The 15,085-nt window shown below is 43.5% G+C and overlaps 1 protein-coding gene across 6 annotated transcripts in view; it reads right to left on the reverse strand.

Moving 5' to 3' along the window:
* The window catches only part of XNDC1N (XRCC1 N-terminal domain containing 1, N-terminal like), a 40,145-nt gene that overhangs the window by 18,751 nt on the left and 6,309 nt on the right, over positions 1-15,085 (reverse strand). For 2 of the 6 annotated variants that reach the window (XM_053925794.2, XM_045181799.3), the window contains exons 2-10: positions 13,348-13,514; positions 11,709-11,880; positions 9,789-9,930; positions 8,868-9,023; positions 7,614-7,792; positions 3,411-3,496; positions 3,001-3,173; positions 1,095-1,167; positions 82-209 (exon numbers count right to left, since the gene is read on the reverse strand). In XM_053925794.2, the coding sequence (XP_053781769.1) occupies positions 82-209; positions 1,095-1,167; positions 3,001-3,173; positions 3,411-3,496; positions 7,614-7,792; positions 8,868-9,023; positions 9,789-9,930; positions 11,709-11,753 (982 nt within the window). In that variant the 5' untranslated portion in view covers positions 11,754-11,880; positions 13,348-13,514. The remainder of the gene's footprint in view (positions 1-81; positions 210-1,094; positions 1,168-3,000; positions 3,174-3,410; positions 3,497-7,613; positions 7,793-8,867; positions 9,024-9,788; positions 9,931-11,708; positions 11,881-13,347; positions 13,515-15,085) is intronic. The other 4 variants (XM_053925795.1, XM_045181798.3, XM_045181800.2 and 1 more) reach the window with 3 other exon arrangements.

Raw genomic sequence — 15,085 nt, forward strand, 5'->3', positions numbered from 1 at the left:
AAGTTCAAATGTTTCCGGGCAGCATTCCCAGATCTCCTATTCCACAGTCGCGCAACAAGCCCCTGCGCCCAAGCAGCTCACCTGAGCAAAGGGGGCACTCTCCGCTATCCTGGACAGCGCTGGCTGGGGCCTGGGGTCGGCGGTGTTCTCTCTGCCCCGCCCTCGCTCTCCCCCTCCTGTTTGGTTGAGAGTTCGAGTAGGATAAAGGCCTGTGAGAAAGAACAGTTAAAGACCAGCTATTAGCAAGAAGCCACAAGGCTGAAGGAACCTTAAATTAGGGGGAAAAAAGTGTTTAGTTGATATGGAGCCAGAAGCCCTGAGTTGGGAGCCCTGGTTTTCCCACTTGAAGCATCTGACTTTAGGGAGGTCATTTAACCTTTGAACATCTGAAAACACAGCTTCTGTTACTGCCTTTAGGTTTATGATTATTTTTCATTGAGATATAATGCACATTCCACAAAATTTATCCTTTTAAAGTACACTACTCAATGGCCTTAGGGTATTCACAAGGTTGTTTAACCACCACAACTACCTAATTTCACATTTGTATCACCCCCAAAAGAAACTCTGAAACCTTACTAGTCACTCCCCACTCTTCTATCCCCCCAGGCCCTGCGTACACCCAGTACATCTTTTTTTGGAGAAAAATCTATTCAGATCCTTTGTCCATTTAAAAAACTAGGTTCTTTTATTGTTGAGTTGTAAGGGTTCCTAGATATTCTAGATGCAAGTCCCCATTGAATGTATGCTATGGAAATATTTTCACACATGTTCTGGGGGGTTATCTTTTTATTTTTTTTTACAGTGTCCACTAAAGCAGAAAAAGATTTAAACTGTACAGAAGTCCAAGAAATACGGTGTACTCAGCTTCAAATTCTGGTTCACTACAGAGCTACCTCCTCGCCCGGCCCCACACCTGACACTGTGTGGACAAAGACATCTTTTCTCTTCTGCCCTCCGGGTCCAGACTGCAAGATCAAGCCCCAGACATAAAGGTGCCCTCTGACGTAACTGAAACACGAGTGGGGAAGACAGGTGAAGAGGGCAATACGGTTTGGGGAGGTGATTTGGGTCTTTCAGGTGAACCTACTTACCTGCGGGCTTGCATTTTCTGTCTCTTCATCTTGCCCACCTCATTTTCTGAGTTCTGCTCCTCTGGTCTGGGCTCTGTGTGAGAAATGCTCCTTCAGTCTAGCTCAGTAACAAAAGGGCCTTCACAGGTGATGTTCCTTCTTTGAAGAATATTTTTTCTATCCTCTTTTCCTGGTTAATTCTCCATCTTTCAGTGTTAGAGGAAATGCTAATTCCTGTGAGGAAGTTTTCCTGGGTTCTCTAATCCAAATCTGGTCATCCTATCCTGCTTTGCCTTTGAAGCACTTTCCACAGTTTTAAGTTTTAGATCTCTTGTGTGACACTGACATGTGCCTCTCCACGCGGGTCGGAGCATTGTGTCTTATTTACTGCGGTATCCCTGGCCCCTAGCAGAGCCTTGCACAGAGATGGTCAAGTGAGTAACAAAACCCAGCAACAACCACCTACCTATTTATCCAGAACTTATGAAATACTTTGTACAGCATTTAATATGTTTCAAAGTGCCTTCACAGCTCCAGTGCCCAGCCGGTAGGGTGCCTAAAAGTTTAGTTTCCTTTCCATTCTCCATCTCAAAATAATAAACTACATCCTTCCCTTATGTGGTAGGCAGCTTCTGAAATGAGCCCCATGGATTCCTGCCTCCTGGTATTCATGCCTCCCCGAGTGTGTGGGCAGGACCTAGTAACTTATTTCTAATGAACAGAATTAGCCAAAGTGGTGAGAAGTCACTTCTGTGATCAGGTTATGAGACGGACTTCTTTCCTGCTAGCACTCTCTCTCGCCCTCCTGCTTGTTCACTCTGGTGAAGCAAGCTGCCACACTGTGAGATGCTCTGTGGAGAGGCTCTCACGGTGCAGGTGAGGGAAGCCCCAGTCCAACAGCCCGGTAGAACTGAATCCTACCCACAAGCACGTGAGTGAGCTAGGGAGCAGATCCTTCCAGGGGAAGCTTGTGATACTGCAGCCTTGCGACACATTCAGAGCCAGAGGACTCAGTTAAGCCACGCCTAGATTCCTAACCATGAGAAAGCGTGAGATAATAAATATTGTTTTAAGCCACTAAAATTTTTGAGTGATTGTTATGTAACAAAAGGTAACCAATGAAATGATATACTCATTTCTGCAATGAAATGATATACTCATTATTTCACTAATTTGTTCAGGTCTTTGAAATGACAATAAACCATTTCCTTTCAGTGAAGCCATGAGTGGAACCAAGGTTTTTCAGTGAGAACTCCACTTTGTTTTCTCGTTCTTACTATCTATGGTACAACAGTAAGAAGAACAAGAGCTCTGGGGTGCACATCCGGCTCTGCCACTTATGAGCTGTGTGACTAGGATACTTTACCTTGCTGAACCTCAGCTTCTTTTTAAAATGAGTATAACACTGTCTACTTCGTAAGTTCGTGGTGGACATCAAATAGATAAAGTTAGTAAAAGGCATAAAAAAAAAGAATAAAGTTAGATAAAGTTAGCCTAGCAACATCTGGTGCAAGGTAGGAACTCCAAAATGTTTAATCTTTTCTTCCTTTGTTATACAAGCACAGTATTCCCCCCACTTTATTTCTCCAATAAGCTCCATACACCCGCACCCTGACTTCACTGTCCATTTGAGGTGATCACAGAACATTAACAGTGTAAGAGGCATAAATACGAATTGGTTTAATTCCTTTACTTTGAAGATGAGGGCATCGACGCCCAAAGAGATAAGGATTCCTGATTCCTAGGCCAGTGCCCTTTCAGTCACTATCCCGTATTTGATTTCTCTTCTGGTAACAAGACACTGACAATTCTTTCCTGCCACATGCAGTCCCATTTGTGAGCTATCCCTGTAGAGCAGTGGTGGACACAAGGAGGAAGGGTGGTGCCAGGGAGAGCAAGGAGCCAAAGGTAGGTCATGGGGCCTCACCTGAACTGTCCGGACGACTGGGACCTGGTTCTGCAGGGTTGTGTTTTGGGCTTACCCCACTAGCTGGGGGGGCCCTGTGGGCAGCTGAAAGTACCATGAGAGCTGAACGCCCCAAAGTCCCTGGCTGCAGCTGCTGTAGGATATTCCTAAGTTCTGAAATTTCCTTGGTGCTCCTACAGGGAAACAGAGAGAATGCTTGGTTTCATTCCAAACAGAGACTCCATTTTGCTCACCCGAGTTAGTGGCATTTAACCAAGAAAGCCAGTTTGATATACAGATATAGGCCTAGAGTATGTGATTAATTGGGGGAACCCAGGTAGGGCTTGCATGCCCGTGACTGACTTGTTTTTCTTTTTCAGGAGGAAGAACTGATAAGTGGCTGGAAGACCTCCACTGTGGCAGCTACTTACGTTTGGGGCTCTGGGAAGAATGTCCTCCGGATGGAAGGATTAGCCATCCAGGGGCTGCTGGGGCCAGAGTCTGAAGCACTAGAACCCTGAAAAGAAAATGGAGAAATAATGAAGTACAGACATTCACCACCAGGGGACGCTGCCACCTAGTGCCACGTATACTCTCAAATCTAAGGACTTCAGCTTAGTGAGTGAACATATCTGCTAAAACTTGTACAGGGCAACTTCGCTTGTGTGTGCACACTCTTCTTCCAGCTCTAAGATGTGCGATTTGGTGATTTTGTATGCTTCGTTCCCCAGTGCTAAGGGTTTTGTCATAATCCTGAAACACCTGGGAAAAAAGAATACATGCTATTGGGAAAAAGTCTATGAGATTGAAAACATGTGCAAACTTTTCAAAGTGTGTGTGTGTGTATACATATATATAATTTTAATTATCTATTTAAATACCCATTTAATATCTATATGTTAAATACAATATTTAAATATAATATTTAACTATATATTAAATTTGCACATATATAAAATTGATTCATGTAGGTGCAAAACTACATCATTCATCTCTATACACCTATGTGAAACAAATTATACACATATATTTCTTTATATATAAAAATAGATCTATTTTGAACTATTTGGGGACATTTTTATCACTTTTCTCTTCTAAATATGGTTTAATTTCCATTATAATTTATCTTGTGAACTGTTTGGTTTACCTGCACCAACACCTGCCAATGTTAGCCATCTGTAAAAAGAGATGCGCGTGTATGCACGCGTATTAGGTGACACGCGCCTCTTTCTAGCATTGGCCACTGTGTCCATCACAGGCATTTTATACACCTCCCCAGTTCAAACTCCAGAAATGTCTGTGTCAAAACCGCACAACACATCATTTCTACATAGCTTTTACTGATGTGGAATGCTACAATTTCTGAATTCTTTGCCAAAATTCAATTTACCTGTGTCAATTCATCTGTGGTTATTTCCTTCTTTATTTTTCCAAATTTCACTAAGTTTAAGAAATTAAATGTTTTTCTTTAATTTTCAGCTCTGATTCTTTCATCACAGATTCCCTTAAAGGTAAATGTCTTTCTTGTAAAGCATCACTTTGGCCTCATTCTGCAAGTTTGAGAAATAGTATTTTTATTCACATTCACTGTTCAGTATTTTCTAAGTGCCGTTACAATCTCATCATTAATTTTGAAAGGTTCTGTTAACAGCTTTTATTTTTAATTTACTCTGTCTCATAAATTTCAGAGCGGATGCTACTGTAAAGGGTAACTAGCTGGCTCTGTAGAGATAACTCTAAATAAGATTAGTCGTTAGGAAATGAGCTGCCCTGCACAGGCGAAGTAGAGTCAGGAGGCCAAGACTTATTGAGCAGAGTGACCTGGGACATCCCAATAAACTTCTCCGACTTCTGTTTCCTTACTGGCAAATTGGTGATCACAAAAGATCTTGTTTCTTAGGATTAAAAGCCCTCATGTTTTGCTTTCACTAACTGTTAGAATGAGACATTTAAAACAAAAAAGCCTATGGTATTTTAGACACCTTAAATTATAAAACTAAATTCATTTCCATGTACCAATCCTCTCTTACAGAAATGTTGCAGGATCTCCTTTCCAAGTGGTTTCATTGAGGTACCTGCAGTGTGTTCCATTCTGCTGTTGATGCTCTGTGCCTTTCCAACATTATGGCCCTGGAGTTGCTGACTCGCTTCCCCCTTGATCCCACCAAGGTCTTAAAGGTGCAGGGTAATTTAGATGGCCTACATGGAAAAGACTCTACAAAGTCCTTATTTATCCTATGATTAGGGCGATGGTATGTCCTGGTTTGACTGGGAGAGTCATGCTTATTATGTCTGTTGTCTCAGTATTATTATTGTTATTATTATTAAAGATTTTATGTGTTTATTTTTTAGAGAGAGGGGATGGGAGGAAGAGAAATGTCCATGTGTGAGAGAAACATCAATTGATTGCCTCTTGCGTGCCCCCAACCCAGGACCTGGCGTGCACCCAGGCATGTGCCCCAACCAGGAATCAAACCAGCGACTTTCAGTTTGCAGGACAATGCCCAACCCACTGAGCTACACCAGTCAGGGCTCAGTATAGATATTAATAGCATTCTTTTTTGCTCTCAAAGCGTCTCAGTTTGGATGATAAATTTTATAGTGGCCTTATCTACAATTCTCCTCTGAAAGGTCATTTATATAATAAACACGTTTACTCAAAGCCTACTTTGTTCCAGTTGCCAGGAATGCATCACGGAACAAGACAAACAGGTTCCTAATCTCACAGAGCTTCCATTTTATTGTACAGCCAGGGCCACAGAACTCTGGCTCCATTCATGCCAGCTCCAAGCCCTGTGATACTGCGACCTGGCGGAGACACTGAACTGCTTCCACTGGTCCTTTGCATTATTTAGCTCTTCCCCTGATGGAAGGGTAAATCTCAGACCAAGCTCACTCATCTCAGCTCTCTGGGTCTCTCCCGAGGCTGTACTACAGGCATCTACTCCTCCTTTGTCTGCTCTAACTCCACTGTTTCTTCCCAATGTTGTCTCTTCTTTTTCTCAACAACCTCAGTAGGACTGCAGCTCACTTCTGGGAACTGAAATTCTTTTGGTTATGTTGATGTTTGAAACTTCTAATGATGTATAGTGTGTATAGAAGTACTGTGGTGTAATGACAGGAGACCTGATTTCTGGTCCCTACTCTGATCTGACTTGCTGTGTCGATTTGAACATGTAAGTTCCCCTAAATGACTTGTAAAATGAGGTGGTTGGGGCTTGATGCTCTCTCAGTATTTTTTCATCTCTGGAGTTCTATGACTCAAGCTTTGTGTGATTATACGAGGTCTGTCCAGAAAAAGTCCAGCCATTATTAATATAATGAGAAAGGTTTGAGCAACATCAATGTAACCTGGGAGATAAGGAGAGTGGACTGGAATGCACATGCGTGAACAATGACAACTTCATTGTACTGGTCAGTGGGGGCAGTAGATGCCATTGAGTGAGCTTGTGTACTGTGTGGCTGTTGCATTCAAAATGACTGAGCAAGTAGAGCAACGAATCTGCATCAAATTTTGCTTTAAGCTTGAACATTCCTCCAGGGAAACTATTTGGATGATTCAGAAGCTGCAGCTATGGCAACTGGTGATTGGCAGCTTCATCACAATGCACCTGCTCGTGCATCACGTCTCATGCAGAGATTTTGGGAAAACATCAAATCACCCAGGTGACTCAGCCCCCCTACAGCACAGATTTGGCACCCTGTGACTTCTGGCTTTTCCCAAAACTAACAATCACCTTTGAAAGGGAAGAGATTTCACACCATCGATGAGATTCAGGAAAATACAATGGGGCAGCTGATGGTGATTGGGAGGACTGACTGAGGTCCCCAGGTACCTATTGGAAAGGGACTGAGGCATCATTGTCTTATGTACAATGTTTCACGTATCTTGTATCTTCTTCAATAAATGTCTCTATTTTTCATATTACATGGCTGGATAACTTCTGGACAGACCTTGTATCTTTATATTTGTGAGTGAATCATGGTAGAGGGTATTGGCTTGGAAAGATAAATAGAAACACCAGTATAAAGAAAGCAGGAGTCAGAATAGGCTTAGGAAGAAAAAAAGAAAAACTAGGAAACTGGCTGAGAAAAGGGGAGGTAAACTGACTAGACACATATACACAGCCAGAAACCTAGACGTCTTCTTCAAGAAGTACAAGTGCATTGTGCGAGGAGAGAAAGCCGGAGAACACATGACATTGCAGAGCACACATCTAAGAATATAATTGGCTTGCTAGGTAGTTGAGTCAGGGAACAATGACGGAGGGACTGTAAGTGAGTCCTGGGAGTTTCAGGTGCTATAAGGAAAATGATGAAAGCTAGAGTTCCCAATAAACTAGAAGTAAAGTATGAGATGAAGTTTGAATCCCCAAAGAATTTCATTACGACTAGAGGACACACGGTCTGACAGCTCTGTGTACACCATGTTGAAGGTTCGCTCGCCTGAATCTTTCACGTGTGAAAGGGAGAGTTCATTCTTACCTGTACGTAAGGGTAATGCACCCATTTATGTTTGTGTTTGAATGTATATGTGCTTATCTGTATTTGTAACTCAATCAAGCACCACCTTCCTAACCAGAAGATATAAAGGGTGGGAAAATATGAAGTCCTTGCTCCACCATCGTACATACCTGGCTCGGCATAGAGCTCACAGGAGCTGACGGATCCACCATGGGGTCATCTAAAGAGTCTAGAGAGGAACACACACGCAGGAAGGCCAGGCCAAAGGACTGATGACGTGTGAAGGGCTGGGAACAAGTCAGGCGAAGTCTATCCCATGACTCACCTGAGGCTGGAGCCAGGAAATCATCTCGAGGGAAAGCAAATGAGAGGGAGAGGAAATGTATGAATGGGAGGGAGAAAGGAAGACAAGGTCCATACTGAGCAGGGGCAAGAAAAGGCAGGGACTATATAGAGTAAACTCCAACGAAAGGAATAATGGAGGTCATCAGTACCCCTCGGCCTTTGTGCTCAGGGTTTGGCAGTGCTAGGCAGGCCAGTCAGGGCCTTCTCAGACATCATCGCTTCTCCCTTCATGGTTCCACGCCACTCCCAGCATGAGCGTGTCCTCATTCTACACTTCCTCAGTGACCTTATCAATGTCCCATTTTAACAGGAGGTATCTGCAGTGCTGGGGTCTGGGGTGACCACTTGCCCAATGGATTGGCTGAGCTGCACCCACCCTTCCTGGACCATGAGCCCTTGGCCTCTCTTGCAGCACTACACGCCCTCCTACTCACTCACAGTATCACATGCCAGTACTACAAACCCTTCTCACCTTCAATCCCAGCACTATCTAGTAGGACTTCATCTCCTCCACTTCATATGCCCCTCTCTTATCACTCTTCCCTGACATTACAAACACCTCCAATTTAAATGCAGACAAATCTGAAATCCCCAGAGGCCAGGAATCAGGTCTTAGGTTTCTTCTGCAGTGCCTAGTGAACACAGAGCTTTGCACAGAGCAGAACTCAGGAAACACTATAAGCTATATAACTATAACCATCATAGTCTTCCATCACTTATATAAACATCCACCCTACATTGACACTTACAGTCACACAAAACCACACTAGTCACGAATGCAGGTTCTCCATCAGGCTTCATGGAATCACGCTGAGTGTAAATATAAATCATAGCTCATAAATATCCCCAGGTACCACACATTCTCAACATGGAGAACTCACTCACAAACATACCACACAGCTGTCCACTCATTAACTACCATGCCCCCAAGAGATACAACCAAGCCCCTGCAGTTTCCCTCCCACAGCACACACGTGCCAGCTCTTATAGCCCCCTCTATCGTACCGCAGCTCTTTTCCTCATCGCTCCCTCCCTCCCTCCTTCAATTTCTCTCCCACTTCTGCTTTTGCCCTCCTTACCATCTTTAAACATGCGGACCCCTGAGCGGTTTTTCCCCTGCTTTGAATCAGCCAGAGACATTAGCATGGTTGCAGGGAGCAGGGTGACAAAAGGCCTATCCAGGGACCAGGAAGAACGGCCCACATCGATCTGCAGGAAAGCGCAGCCACAGTTACCTGGGGACAAGAGGTTGAGAGAAGGAAAAGGGTTACCGGATGACGGGGCTCCCCTGACTGTACACAAGGGGATCAGGGAATAGAGCTACTTGGAAGCTCAGAAAGGTCAAGCAACGCAATAAGCCAGTCAGTACATGACACGAAACAAGCCCTTAGCCCACTCAGTGACAACGTGAAGGTTCGCTGTGTTCCTCTCAGCCAGAAGCCTTCCCCTGACTAAAGAGACCTGCTGCTTCCCCGTCCTCTGGCTCTGGCAGGCCGTGTGAGACTCTCTCTCTTAAATCCTTGCTAGGGAGGATGTCCTGACAAGCTGAGACCAATGGTCTTTGTCAGCTCTCTATTCCGGAGAATTCTAAGACCAACCTTTTCAACCCATAAACTTCCATGGAGCCCTCCCAGATTAGCCTGCGGAGTTCACCCCCAGCATCCTCTTGACACTGGTATTTAGAAGTGTTCATCGATTGTTGGCATTTATAATCATGTTAATGTCCTAAGACTTCACCCAGACCCCTCGGATCAAAGGAGGGCAGGTACACTGGATAGGCCAAGGGGTGCCATTCACATTCAATTCTATGTGAATGGAACCCTTAGAGTTTGCCAACACCGCCTACCTGCTCTGAGGGCAAGGGCCACAACTCCCCTTCACACCAGTTATGGCTTATTCCATGAAGGCTCCTCAGCCAGACTGAACTGAGACATTTTGGTGGAGCTTTGGAGGGGAATGCTATTCCAGTGTTCTCCCGAGGCCCCAGACATCTCACTCACCTACATCAATGTAGCCAATGGGCACTGCCCTCTCCAGCTGCAGTTCCACTTTGAGTTGCCCACTCTTGTCTTGAGGGCAGCTGAGCCAAGGTCCCCTCTGGCTATCTGGGTTCAGCAAGTTCTCCACAGGATACTTGGGATCCTAAGTTAGAGAGAAGAGAAAATCAGGCACCTTACTGAGCCCACGGGAACAAAGGCTGCCGGTGAATGAGGGATCCCTATACTCTCAAACCTTTCCAGGCATCTCAACATGAGAGGAAAGGCACTCGATGGAAGTCCACAGGAATGCAGCTATCATGTACCAAGGGACATACAGACACTGTTTCCCTCTCCTTCATTTACCACACTCCCTCATTTAATTCTCAAAGCAATTTTAGGTGGTTACTACTATTTGTTCATAGACAACAGATCAATAAACTGAAGTTTGGGTTCAGGAGTTTATCCAAGGCCACAAGGCCGAAACACCAATCAGTCAGAACTCCTAGGTTTCTAAATCCAGAGCTCTTAAGCACCACACTATGCTATTTTTCACTTATAAAGGTGTTTTCACAGACATTTGTCTTCAAAATAACCCCATGAGATAAAAAAAGGCACAGATTTTTATTCTAAGTTTACAAGTGATAGGTAGAAATAATTGTGATTTATTTAAAGGCTGCAATAGTGATACTGAGATAGAAATTTTCAGTTCTAACCCAAAGTCAGATATTTTTGGTGAAAAGGCCTTGAGCAAACTACTTTCTCTCTCTGGATCTAAATTTCTTCATCCATAAGTACAGGGGGGAGACTAGACTCATGGTTTTCAGTGTTGTGTTTTGTTTTAGTAGTAAAACCCTTTTTAAAACTTTGGTCTTATACTAAAGTGTGTGTGTGTGTGTGTGTGTGTGTGTGTGTTTACAAAAAGTAAAAGCACAGCTCTTGTTAAGCAGAGTTTGGGGGTGCCTAGAGACATACATGTCTCTTCTCCCTTCAACTTCCTAAAGGGGGACACCACAAAGTAGTTTGAAAACCACAATATTAGAAGACAGCTAATGTTCTCTAGCATTTCATCAGGCTGAGACTGTGAAGAAAATCATTTAGGCTGACCATGTTGGTATGGAGGATAAAGGTAACTTTTCTTCTATTTAACTTAGAAAAGGACTTGATACAGTAGTTCCTAAAGATGCTCTAACGGTCTTTCTGAAATGTGCGGAGGTGCTTTTGACTATCATAATGATTAGGAAGCACTATGTCACTAGGGTGTAGAGGCCATGGATGTTAAATATTCCACCATGCAAATGATACCGCTATAAAATGCAGGCTTATCTGACCCAAAATGCCAATAGCACTCCCTGAGAATGACTAGGGTAAGAGAAGGGGAAAAGCAGGGAGAATGGGTAGATGGAAAGGCAAATGACAGCAGAGGGAAGGGAGGGAAGCCCTTATCAACACAGTGGATCAGTGCTGCGTGCTGGCATGTAGCTCTAACTGGGATGATTGCGATTTCCTGAAAGTGAACTTTTAGGGAGGAGGCTGAACTCACCTTTGCTGATGGTGGTGATATCCTTGCAGGTCAGGGATGACCTTGAGTGTCCTGGTCTGCTTGCAATGACAGAGAGACTAGACTTCCCTTCCAGGAACCCTGGTACAGACTTTGGTCCCATAGCTTTGTCAGCTTCCTCCAAACTAATGGTGGGATCTGAGGCTGTTTCCTTGTTTACCTTTAATTCCTGGGAATACTTTTTTCATGTGTCCTGCATTGCTCTGGGAACAACTCGGGGCAAGAGCTGGGTTTCGGCCCTTCAACTCTGGGCTCCTGGAGAAGGGACAATGTCTCTCCTATTAGAATTGGCGATCTCCTGAAAGTGTACCCAAGTCTCCTATTTTTTCTTTCATTCCTTTCGGTCACCAAGAAAAAAAAAACATGCCTGCTAATTAATATACCTGAGAGGAAAATGATACCACGTGGCTGATCTTCACAGGAGCCATGGTGGGCCCAGCAGCTGTCCCAAGTCCAAGGCGAGAATGCTTTCTCCTGAGATTTCTTCTGTCACACTTCGGCACTGCTTATGTTTTGGTACTGTCAGCTTCCAGAAGAGAAAGAATCCTATTACTCCTGAGGAAGAGAACAAAAGAAAAATAAACTAGCCATGGCTGTTTCCCTGGTAACAGGAGTTATTTGCAGCAGACTGTTACTGATTACCGTGACGAGCTTGGTGGCGATGGGGGCAGACACCAGATCTGCACCAACTGATGAGCCCGATCTGACACAGCTAGAATGCAACCACAGGGCAACAGAGCAGCAAGAGCAAAAAGATAGGCTGAGATGTTAATATTGGGTTTATATGTCGTGAAGACATGGATCGTGCCTTAAATCACTCATCTTTACATCCTTGAGTCTGACACATAGTAAAGACGCACAACAAATATTCAACTAAATACACGACACAAGCCTCTTCTTTTCTTCCCATAAAATGAAGCTTCCTAATTTAGCTTTTCATGAAGTCACTCCTCTACTAGAGATCTTCCATGGCTTGCTGATGTATGCAAATCTCTTGCTACATGGTAGGTACTTACTATTAATTCAGCTTGGCCCCTCAAACATCTACAGTGCAGGTCTCTCCATCTCCTGCTTCATCTCCTATTCCTATAATCAGAGGATGTTTTACTTGACTATCAGTGTTTCGTTTATTTATTTAACCTTAAAAGTTCATATGGGTATTTGTACTTTTGTCTTTTGCTCAACATTTTTAAAGAAGATTTTGTTTACTTTTAGAGAGAAGGAGAAAGAGAGGGAGGGAAACATTGATGCAGGCACCCCAATGAGGGACTGAACCTATAATCCAGGCATGTGTCCTGACCTGGAATTGAACCAGCGACCTTTTGCTTTATGCTCAACAATTCCTTGGCCAGAGGTGTTTTAAAGTTGTGTGAGTGTATATATGTGGATCTCTCTCCAAATATTTATCCTGCCTTTTTTACTCAGGCTTGTTCCCACCTGGCGCCGTAATATAAGTCCACAACCCCTGATATACTCTTGGCTACAATAGTCTTCTTCCCTCCTTCCCGCCCCAAAATATTTTTCTCACTTCCAAAATTTTGCTCATTCCATTGCCTCTGCTTGGAATGTTCTTTCCCTTTAACCACTTGTCAAATCGACTGCAACTTGGATGCTAAAATGTCATCTCCCTCTTCTCAACCAGCTCAAGGTGATAGCTCCATCCTCTCAATTCTGTATTACAATTATCTAGGTATATGTCTTTAAAAAAAAAAAAAGACTTTATTATTTTTTTAGAGAAAGGGGAAGGGAGGAAGACTGAGGGAAACATCAATGTGAGAGAGAACATTGATCAGTTACCACTTGCTCGCCCCAAATGGGGACCTGCCCATAACCCCGGCATGTGCCCTGACTGGGAATCGAACCAGTGACTTTTCAGTTCTCAGTGTGGCATGCAACCCACTGAGCCACATCAGCCAGGGCTGGGTATATATCTTATGTCCCTCGACCCATTGCAAGCTCTTGGAGGATAGGCTTCACGTCTGATTCCTTTCTGTATCTTCAGCGTAAGAGGAAGAAACTTACAGTTCCAGATTAGCAAACAGCTGATGACTGAATAAATGACCATAAAAACTGAACTCCAAAGGACCAGCAGTCATTGAGTGCTCAGAGTGGCGTAGTAACAAACTCTTAGTGAAAGCCATGTAAAGGTCAAGCATTCCTCAGAGGTCACATTCAACATGGTGCCGAGGCTTCAAAAAGAGAAGAAAGTAGGATAAGTCCTGAGTTACCTTTCTAGGCCTTTAGATTAATTAGAGCTGTTTATTCCCATAATAGGAACTCACTGAACATTCAACAATTTTTCCTATTTTCTGCTAGATATTGGAAATATAAAAATAATTAAGATATGGTATGTTTGGAGATATTTCCAGTACGCATTTATGATTTGATGTGAAAACTCCATTATCTCTCATCACCAACATACTGATGTCTGACCAAGCCAGCCTCAAAACTGCACTCTAGGCTTGGAGACCCTGAAGTTGTCAGTCTTGGGTGTTTCATTTAGTTAATATTTTGGGGGTTGTCTGGTAGGTACCAGGCCCTGTACCAGGTGCTGGACATAGAGTGGTGAATAAGATACATACAGTCTTTTTCATGACGATTACCATCTACCAAATTGCTTGTACTTATCCAAGGGTTAATGCTTTCTGACCTCTTTGAGCCAGCATACACCGTTATTCTTGTTTTTTGGCAATGCTGTGCTCACAGTTTGTCTCCCTGCTAATTAGTGAGCTCTTTGAGGATATAGATTTTTTGCATGTTCACCATCCCCCACACCTCAGAGAGGTGCTGAAACACAGTAAGCATAAAAAATAGCCATCAAAAAGAGTAATTTATTAAGTCAATATAATTTCAATCATAATTTCAGCAGAAGTTTCTGGCAAACATGATACTTATCAAATAAGGGCCACAAGTTGCTAAGATGATTCTAGAAAGATAGATTAAAGAAGTGGCCCTGACTTCTGTTCAAGATGGCAGCATTGGTAAACTTGGCTCAACTCCTTGCACAACCACATCAAAATTACAACTAAAATAAAGAAGAACCATCACTCAGAACCATCAGGAATTGAGTTGAATGGAAGTCTGAAACTACATAATTAAAAGAGATCACATCCATCCAGACTGGTGTGGGTGGGGGTGGAGATGCAGAGATGCGGAACCGGCTGGTTCCTCACCCACACGTATCTCCGGAGCAAGGAGTCCCAGCCCCACACCAGGACCCCTAGCCCAGGGTTCCAGTGCCAGAAAGGTAAGTCCCCATAACTTCTGGATGTAAAAGCCAGAGGGGATTTAGTCAGTGGAAGAAACTGCTGGAGTCCCAAGCATTTCCTCTTTTTTTTTTTTTTTTTTTTAAGTAATTATTTTTTTTTATTTTAATATATTTATTGATTATGCTATTACAGTTGTCCCATTTCCCCCCCCACTCCACTCCATCCTGCCCACCCCCGTCCCTCCCACATCCCCCCCCTATAGTTCATGTCCATAGGTCATACTTATAAGTTCTTTGGCTTCTACATTTCCTACACTATTTTTACCCTCCCCCTGTCTATTTTCCACCTATCATCTATGCTACTTATTCTCTGTACCTTTCCCCCTCTCTCCCCCTCCCACTCCCTTATGACAACCCTCATGTTCTAGTTGTTTGCCTAGTTTGCTCTCATTTTTGTTTTATGTGTGGCCATTAATAACTGTGAGTTTGCTGTCATTTTTACTGTTCCAATTTTTGATCTTCTTTTTCTTAGGTAACTCCCTTTAACATTTC

The sequence above is a fragment of the Desmodus rotundus genome, chromosome 5 (genome assembly GCF_022682495.2).
Source record: "Desmodus rotundus isolate HL8 chromosome 5, HLdesRot8A.1, whole genome shotgun sequence".
Taxonomy (NCBI): domain Eukaryota; kingdom Metazoa; phylum Chordata; class Mammalia; order Chiroptera; family Phyllostomidae; genus Desmodus; species Desmodus rotundus.